Source organism: Palaemon carinicauda, chromosome 1, assembly GCF_036898095.1.
Source record: "Palaemon carinicauda isolate YSFRI2023 chromosome 1, ASM3689809v2, whole genome shotgun sequence".
NCBI classification, from domain to species: Eukaryota; Metazoa; Arthropoda; class Malacostraca; order Decapoda; family Palaemonidae; genus Palaemon; species Palaemon carinicauda.
Genome location: NC_090725.1, coordinates 6,648,196 through 6,658,327, shown reverse-complemented (window position 1 = coordinate 6,658,327; position 10,132 = coordinate 6,648,196). Strand labels below are relative to the sequence as shown.

At 37.8% G+C, this 10,132-nt stretch overlaps 1 protein-coding gene across 1 annotated transcript in view; it reads left to right on the top strand.

The window, feature by feature from the left end:
• The first annotated feature begins 3,759 nt into the window (after nucleotides 1-3,759).
• The window catches only part of LOC137646256 (uro-adherence factor A-like), a 125,625-nt gene continuing 119,252 nt past the window's right edge, over nucleotides 3,760-10,132 (top strand). The window contains exon 1 of the mRNA XM_068379376.1: nucleotides 3,760-3,879. Coding sequence (XP_068235477.1) covers nucleotides 3,760-3,879 — 120 coding nt within the window. The remainder of the gene's footprint in view (nucleotides 3,880-10,132) is intronic.

The following is a 10,132-nucleotide window of genomic DNA, read 5'->3' as shown; positions in this document are numbered from 1 at the left end:
TTGACGGAATGATTATGATGTTACTTCCGATACTGTTATCCTATCTTTTAATTTTCTAACCCACTGAAGTAGGAGATGAGATAAAAAAATGGAGTATAAAAGTTAGTCTGTTGTAATTTGGTTTCTCAAATGATTGTATTAATCCCTGGAATAGGAAATGAAGATAGTTTGTTTACAGTTAGGAAATGTAAGCGAACACATTTATATTGGCAAACAGGTGCCTTTCCATCAGAAGGCATTTTATCAATTCAATCAAAATAGTTCATTACATTCTAACACTTATCCATTCAATGGTAAATATGCCTTAGATTATGTTCTCACATACACAGAGAGAGAGAGAGAGTGTTGCTCATTTTTCGTATATATTGAAAATCTGTATGGTAAATTATATAGTATATTATCGTAAGTCGATGGTCCATGTGTAAAATTGTAAATATTTTGAGTGTGTTCGAATATAAGAATGCGTAAGTGATACATAAAATGGCATGTAAGAAACAGAATTCTTAAGGAAAGGAGGCACTCAATGAACTAGCAACACTCAAGCTTTGACATGGAATTAATGAACCAGAGGCTCCTCAACCGCCAGCCAAAGAAACTGAAAGCACTGATAGTGCAAAAGTAGACTTTGATTTCTACTTGGAGCCAATAGAACAAACACATGTTAAGCGTCGTCGAAGGGAAGATGTACCAGACATTAAGATGATGAAATTAAGACTAAGATTTTTCCGATCCTTTAAATGAAATAGAAAAGTTTGATCTATCTATGAAAATGACAGTAGAAGAAGCCATCCCAGCTTATCCACATCATCCGTGATGTAGTCAGAACTCTGACAGCAATGCCACCCACCCAAGTCAGTGTTGAAAGACTTTTCTGCATTGTAAATAATCAGATCAGATCCAATAGCTTCAATAAAGGAAGATCTAACCGAGGCAATTTTGTTTCTAAGAGAAAACGTTTAAGCCTTATCAAATTCCATAAGAGTTCAGTAATATCATTTTTATGTTTTCATATGTGTGATTTTATTTATTAAGTTATTTAGTGACTTCCTTCCGATAAAAAAGATTAATTTAAAGTTTTTTTTTCATTCAATATTGAATATTATAAATGTCCACTAAAGATGAGCTGGTTTTCTTCATAATACAACGTTTGTTTGATATGAGTATGGGTTTATTTTCTCTAAATCTGTATCTTCATCGGTTTCATTTTACCAGGACTGTACAATGGACAGTAATTAAGAAAAGGCAGTTACTTAGCAACATACATGTCGATAGTATACTTTACATCTAGTAAAAAAAAATTATTTGTTTTCTAGCAATTAATAGGATATACAGTAATAGATTTTGGAGTAAATATTGTATAAAGGAGTTGGAGTCGGAGTCGTAGGTACCAGAAAGAGAGGAGTCGAAAGGTTTGGTACCGACTCCACAGTCCTGTCGACGACTAAGGGACAGTTAACGGGCATTCAGAATTCCTAAAGGAATAACAAATGTAGATTACAACAATCTATTCACACTTAGCACAAATCAGTCCAGAGGAAATGGATACAAACTGGAATTGAAAAGATACAACACCACTCAATGTGGCAATTTATTCACATGCAAAATAGCATATACTATCATACTGTAATACTCTAAATTTTCTTACTTAAATCATTAAAATGAATCCTCTATCTAATCACTCAGGACACAAGATTGAAATTAAAAGAAGGATAATTTGGAATGGAGAGTTTTTGGTAAACAAAATGAGATTATGGAAAGTAAAATGCCACTTTCTCTAAAAAAAAAGTATTTAATCAGATGGTCCTACCAGTTTTAACTTAAGCATCAGAAACTGGGAGTCTTACTAAAGCCTTGGAACATAAGCTAGTTATACTCCGGATAGCTAGGTTGGTAGCATCGTGGACTTCTGTTTCAGAGGTTCCAAGTTCGCGTCCCCGCCAGGACGTGGATACTGTGAGACCTAATGGGGTGCACTCCCCAGGGTGGCGCCTGTGGGGGAGGTTAGAGGGGGCTAGTGATAGTCCCTGCTGGCTTATGGTCGCCCGAGCAGAATGATGTAGATCGTCTGAGTGGAGACCTAAAACCTGCAACTTTAACTTTTTTTTTTTTAACTCAGAGAGCTATGGAAAGAATAATGATAGGGATAACACTAAGAGACAGAAACAAGACCAGCATGGATATAAGAGCAAACTAAAATAGAAGGTATTCTAACAACATATAAGAAGAAGAAATGGAACGGGCAGGGCATATAATGAGAATAACAGATAATAGATGGACATTAAGAATAATAGAATGAGTCCCTAGAGTTTGCAAAATAAGTAGGGGAAGGAAGGGAAGACGATGGATTGACGAACTTAGAAAGTATGCTTGTGTGGACTGGCATAGAAAGACCATAAACAGATGCAAGTGGAACGACATGTCTGAGGCCTTTGTTCTGCAGTGGACTAGTAACAGTTGATGATGATGATATATAGAGAAAGAGAGAGTGGTCATTATAAATACACTCATGTATATATGTTAGTAATCCTGGTTCTGGTTTAATGATATTTATTTTATATCAATAATTTTATCTATCATTAGAGTCTGGTACTTACATGGCAAGTGTTTGTGCCAAATATGGAGAAGAAAAACAAACTTTTAGTCAAAGTATAAGCAAGAGTAAAGAAAAACTCTAAGTAAAGGTAAATGTGTTTGGCATATGCATAAGCACATGAGGGTTGCTAAATGTAAAGCTTTAGAAGAAGCTGTATATAAATGGTATGTGTAACAGCGTTCGGTTAATATAAATGTGTACTGGGTTGAGACTGTTGATGTGCCAATGGAATTATCAATTCATTTGGGTATAGCTTTCAATAACAGCACTGGGTGGCTTTGGAGATTTTGAAATTGGCATTGTATGTTAATAAAGGGGTCTAGAGTGAGTCAGGGAGCACTGGTCTTAGTGTGATCAAACCATTCTTTAATGAATGTAATGGGACGTAGTCACACCCGTTAAAGAAAAGAAGGCCAACATTATGGTAAAGTGACCATTGTTATTATTTTAATATTACACTACTGTAGATAGTCCTAACATTGTGTGCTCTTCTCCTTGTCTCTTACATTTTTATTGAAACTCTATGCAGTATTCAAGTACTTAACATGGAACTTTTAAATGTATATTTCCATGTAAAGGGTGAAACTTTAAGACTATTTTTGGATGTCCAAAGTCAGGGTTTGCCCATTACATGAGAGATACTATTGGAATGATGAAAATATTGATTTTCTCAACCTCGCTTGTGTTGTTGTTACTGTATTTTAATTATATATTGGTCATTTAATAGGGTAGTAATTTGGAAGAATGGACTTAAAATTTTATATACTAATTTTAATTATGACGTAGATTTATTTTTAAGTAAAATAAGAATATTTACCGGTAATTTAACTTTATTTATTTATAGTAGTGGAACCTCTACATGTGATTGCCTTTACATACGATTGTTCTAACATCCGACATAAAACCCGATCGAATTCTCTTCTTGACACCCGACGTCATGTTCCAACATCCGACGTAGACCATACATGTAGAATTTTCTCGAAACGTCGGTCATAGTTTCTTGTTTACGCTGGTAGACAGCAGCAAGTCGAAGGAATGCTAGTGACCGTTGATTCGGTCAGTTCTCTGTTCTTGTGCGCATCGTGCGGTTGTACCCTGTTCGGTCTGTTATTAACAGTGTATTATCATCCTTTTTTCACGTTTCATCGTTGATTTTACGTATAATCATGGGTCCTAAGAAGCTTAGTTTCGGTACAGGTATTAGTAGTGGTGAGAAAAGGAAGAAGGCAATGCTTTCATTAGAATTGAAGCAAGAAATTGTAGAAAAACATGAGTGCGTTGTGCGTGTGAGTGATTTGGCTAAACAATATGGCTGGAATATGTCCACAATCTCGATGATCATCAAGCAGAAGGCAGCCATTAAAGCAGTCAAACTATCGAAGGGGATCACCATTATTTCAAAACGTCACAGCCCTACCCTGGAAGAGATGGAACGCCTTTTGTTTATATGGGTAAAGGACAAAGAGATTGTTGGCGATATGATCACTGAAACGATCATTTGCGAGAAGGCCAGTGCTATCTATTGTGACTTGAAGGTTAGGTTAAAGTTCATTTAGTGTAAGTTAGAGTAAGTTAAGGTATGTTATCGCAGTCACCATTTCTACCTCCTCGCCGACCGTCAGTCTCCTTCTGCATAGCAAAGGTTACACCTTCGTTGGCCTGTCTCTAAGGTAAAGTGACAATAAAAACACCTTTTTTATTTATTATTTCTTTATAATTATTTGTTTTTACATCTCTATATAATGCAGTTGTATTATTGTTGTGTGTAATTATATGTAGTGATTTATTAAGGAGTTATCATAAGTTTTTGGGCTGTAGCATGAATTATACAAATTACAGTGTATTCTTATGGGGATATTCGCTCTAACATTCGATTGTTTTAACATACGATCTAGGTCCCGGAACGAATTAAGATCATATGTAGAGATTCCACTGTAGTGTTGTCGGTAAGCTAGCCTATTTGTCTGAAACCTAGAATTTTCCATATTTGTAATCAATTTTTCTACTTACATAGTAGTTTGGAACGATTGACTTAACAACATAAAATATGTTCAGTATAATCATATACTGTAGTTGCATGTTTAAGTACTGTAAAATGAAAATAAGAATTAATTTTATCTTTACAGTATTACAATACTTCGGTCACCAAAAACATTTAATCAGACAACTAGGATTGTTTACATATTTGCCAAGAGATGGTTGTAGATGGTGATTGACAATATGTAAACATTGAGTGAGTATGTAAACATTGTGTTAAAACTCACAAATTGTGTTCTATTTTTACAGAGATACAGCTTATTTTTTAAACTAAACATGTAAATATATAACAGTAACAGCAATATAGATTATAATATATTTGGTAAAAGATATATGATAAAAGTGTCGTAACATTAGCCTAGCCTTGATATTGCTGTTCACCCATTACATGCATTATATGATAAAAATGCTTTTTCTAATGGAAATTTTGGGGTTCACCCTTTACATGGGGTTGTCCTATATACGAGAATATAGAGTATCTGTTTTCCTATAGCAGGGAAACAATATTCCTTTAAAGAGAAAAGTCCTTGAAGATCACACTGCACCTCCCCAAAAATTTTTACTTTGTTAAAACTCCACATATAAAGTGATAGCAGATTGTAATTACTTTATCTTGTAAAATATGTGTTTTTGGGCTCAAGCCATGTCATCCTGATGGAAGTTCCTAAGGTAGCTTCAAAAGGATATATTATATAATCCTTTAGAAGCTACCTTAGGAACTTCCATCAGGACGACATGGTGATCTCACCCAAAAATAGATTTTTCGCTTCGCTCAAAATCCGTTATATAGAATATATAAGTAATTTTATAATGCAAAATCCCCAACTTTGTTGAAAATCAACATATGGTGCATCTTAAGGAACCAACTATCAATGTAAGACAAGGTATTACTGTACATAAGATGTTAGCAATAACTATAAATTCATTGTTTACAAACAAATTTACTTATACATAACAGAACAAGACATCTCTTGTTATTTTGTTAGACAAATTGGCTACTATAGTCCATTTCTTTTAGCGATGCATATTTGCACCGACTCGCGGCGGTGCCCTTTTAGCTCGGAAAAGTTTCCTGATCGCTGATTGGTTAGAATTATCTTGTCCAACCAATCAGCGATCCGGAAACTTTTCCGAGCTAAAAGGGCACCTCCGCGAGTCGGTGCAAATATGCATCGCTAAAAGAAATAGACTATAGTATCTTGTGTCTAGCAGCTAAAAATATTATACAGTACATATTAGTTTACATTAAAAGGTCGTTGTACACAAAGAACTGTACAGTAAAATCCCCATGAATACAAGTAAGGAATTCTTGTACTTGAATACGAATTTCCTACACAAAAAGTATACGGTACATGCAATCTCAATATTTATGCTATATCACATGTAGAGCCTTTGCTTGATTGGTAGAATTTGCTATTAACCCTTTTACCCCCAGGCTATTTGGAAATTTCCAACCCTTAACTCCCGGGGGGTTATTTTTTTCCCAGCACATTTTGCAGTATATATTTTTTAAATTGCTCTAACAGCCTTAATTTTTGTCATAGAGAGGTCAGGTTGGTCTCATTCTCTTGGAAAATGCCTGAATTTTTTTCAAAAAATTATCAAAAATATGGAAAAAAAAGAATTTATTGCATTTTTTTTGCAAGGACGTACTGGTACGTCCATGGGGGGTAAAGGGATGGCTTTTGTGAAACGTACCAGTACGTCTTTTGGGGGTAAAAGGGTTAAAGGTATGATAGTTGTATGTGAATGACAAAATGTATAAAATGTTGTACCCTGAAATGACCACATGAAATAATTTTCAATAGATATAAGATGAAGTGTACCCACGTTGTTTTTAACCATGAAATTTACATAGTGAAATGTCAACCTTTTATAAAAAGCAGATGTCTTGAAGATTGAAAAATTAATTTTTTTAAAAATTTTTTTGCTCACTGTATTTTAATATGTACCATTTACTGTGTAGAAATTTCAGTTTGTTAAACATTATTTTTAAATATTTAACTTAGCCGGTGAATATATAATAGCTGCAACTCTGTTGCTCGACAGACACATACAGTAAAAAACTCGCCAGCGATCGCTATACAGGTTGCGGGTGTGCCCACCAGCGCCAACTGTCGGCCAGATACCACTCTCGATGTAAACAAAGACTCAATTTCTTCTCTGTCGACGTGTCGACAAGACGTACTTTTACTCGCTGTAGAACCTGGAGTTTTTCCCATCATATTTGGTGAAGTACTTTAATTTGGTTTGAGCTTTCGCAGTGCAGGTGTTTTATCTTCATCTTAAATCTTGAACTAGTTTTTGAATAGATTTAATTTTTTGATGACAAAGAGAGTATGGACTTTCTTTGACTTTTAAATGGCCGACCCTTCCCTTAGACGGAAGTGTGTTTAGGCTTTTAGCAATTATTTTATCACGTTATAAATTAATTATAGATTTTCCTCTATATATTTTATATCTCACCGCCTTTATTAGGCCTCTTCGATTAACTTTCCGTTTATAATAAACATAAAAATAAATTTTAATGATTTGTTTATATGCGACCTTCCTGAGAGTAGGCGGTCCTAACTTGGAAACCGAAGTTAAACAACGTTGAGCCCTTTCAATCGTAAATAGCTTTTAAAGAGCTAATGATTTAAAACTTTTTAAATGAATATTTTTTAATAGATATTTTATGAAAGATTTTCTTTGAATAGTCTTCGTACTGTTTCAAAGATGAACTAACGTTTAGTTTATTTATGCTACGCAGTTTGCGCTCTATCGTTACGATAGAGAGAGAGAGTATCACAGTTTCACTTTGCAGAAAGAGTAAATCGATTCTGACGTTTTGTTCATTCTTCTTTCAAAGCTTAAATGTTTTAAATTATATTTTACAGTAAAGGAACTTTTTAATTGAAAAACCTTTCAGTTTTTTTCCTTTGGTCAAATAACAGGTTTTTTTTTGACGAAACGTAAGTGGGCTCTTCTCTTAGGTGCGTAATCAAGAGAGAGAGAGAGAGAGAGAGATAGAGACGGAGGGAGAGAGAGGGGAGAAAACGTTCCGTTCAAGCGGGTAACGTTGTTCTCGAGTTACTCTCGTCCCTAGTCTCTGTACGGGGAGAAAGGATAAAACGTTTTTAGTTTTTTATTCTCGTCCCCAGGCAATGTACGGTGAGAGATTGAAAACGTAGTTTTGAATGAACTAGTGTTTATTCTCTTCCCCAGCCACTGAATTTTTTATCCTAAAATATGTATACTGTTTTTTGCTGGTATTAATGTGCTTGCATCATACGACTGATTTCGCTATTACTACCTTTTGATGAGGTTAGAATTGCGTGCTTCAGGTAGAAATCAGTAAAAGTTTCGATTTCAGTGAAATAAGTGCTAAACAGAAAATCGTAGTGATAAAGTGATATTGCGCAAAGTGTTATCAGTGTTGCGACCGAGGGTTCGTCTGTTCGTGCCTGTCGTTCGCCTAGTCCGGGACCTCTTGCAAGCTCCCAAGCCCAGGGGAGAAGTAATGTCGTACGACTTATGGGTTCGAGAGGCCTTGATCAGCGAACAGACGTTCCCTCTATGGTATCGGGTGTATCTTACCAAGATCACCCCTACCTTAAGGCGAGAGAGACGATTTTCTCCTCGTCATCCGAAGGCTTTTCGCATAAGAAACCTGAAACAAGGTTTCGAGGCCCTTAAGCGAAAGTCAGTCCTTTCAGGACAGGTCCAGCGTCCTGGTTGTAGCCATTAGGACAGCTCTGACCCTATGCAGTCATCGGAAGACTGCTCGCCGCCTAACAAAAGCGTAACACAGACTCCGAGAGTCTTTTTGTTGGCAAGGTTTTGCGGTCACAGACGTTACCCTCGTCTCTTACCGCATCCTTTTCCGTTGATCCTAAATGGGTTGTACGGCAAGACATGCAGAATATGCTTGCCTCCCTTATGGAAGACTATTCTGCTGATTAGTCCGTTGAGCCTAGCCGTTTATCTCATCGAGATCCTGGCTTTCAGCCAACCTAACGTTCCTTTGTGCGTCCTGTTGACGTTGGCGTAGCTAAGTCACGTCAGTCAGGTTGTTTAGAACCACACTCGATGCGGTCTCGTGTGGATTTTCAGCCACATGTGGACGTTAGGCCACTTGTTGATGCTCCTGTTGACGTTCAGGACGTTCGCTAACAATCGGAGTTGACTTGTTTTGACGCTGTGCGTCAACCTCCGCATTCTAGAGTTGTTTTGACTGCTCAGTCTAGGCGGTCAAAGCAGTCTCGAGTGGACGCTGTGCGTCCTCACGCACCTGTTGTTGTTGACAGTTCACAGACTGTCAAGCAGTTACATGACGTTGCGTCCTGGTCTCTCGCACCTGTTGTTGTTGACAGTTCACAGACTGTCAAGCAGTTACATGACGTTGCGTCCTGGTCCGCTACTAATGCACCAGTGCGTGTGGACTCTGCTTGTAAAGCATTGCCACCACGGTAGGTCTCTCCCTTGCTTGAGACTCGGCTATTATCGGACAAGGTTCCTTTAGATGAGGAAGTTGCTGTTCCCCCTCCTACTGATATTCCCTTGAGGACTCTGTCAGACGGAGAGGAGCCTAAAGCGGCTTAGCCCTCTATGGACTTTAAATAAATCATGCTGATTTTTAAGGATCTTTGTCCGGATCTTTTTGTAACTGCTGCTCCTCGTTCGCCTAAACGTCAGAGCTTACACTAGGCCTAGCTACTTCGAAGCCGTTGTTTTATAAGCTAGTGCTCTCTCGCTCTCCTAGAGAGCTTTACGTTTGCTAGGCGCCTGGTTTATCACCAGGAGGAGTTTGGGGGATACAGCCTTTGCTTTCCCTTCTTTTAAACAGGCTTATAGAGCGAGAGTCTGATATGACACGAGAGAAGTTCTCGGCTTGGGAGTTCCTGCCTCTGCCCAGATAGACTTCTCAAATCTCGTAGACTCTCCCTGGCGCCTGGCCAGGAGACGCTCCAAGATTTTACAGGTCAACTTCACAGCTGTTTTCGAGCCTTTGAAGTTTTGCTGTACAATTATGTCATGCATAAACAAGGCTTTCAGGGATGGCTCCAATGATCTGACAGCCACGTTCTCTGCAGGGACAAGTCCCTCAGGGATGGCTCCATGATTTGGCAGCCATGTTCACTGCAGGAGTACGTAAGAGGCAAGTGCGCTCAATGTGTTCATTGTCAAGACAAACTTCACGATGAAGTCTACCAGGCTGTCTTGACAGCATTTATGGAAGGCGACTGGATGGTCTCTCTCGACCTTCAGGAGGCATACTTCCACATTCCTATACACCCGGATTCCCAACCGTTTCTGAGGTTTGTTTACAGGAATGTGGGGTACCAGTTTCGAGCTATCGGAGATCAGAGCCTCCCTGTACTTGGACGACTGGCTTCTCAGAGCCTCTTCCAGTCATCGCTGTCTGAAGGATCTCAATTGGACTCTAGATCTGGCCAAGGAATTGGGACTCCTAGTCAATTTGGAAAAGTCACAGCTGGTCCCATCCCAAACGATTCTGTA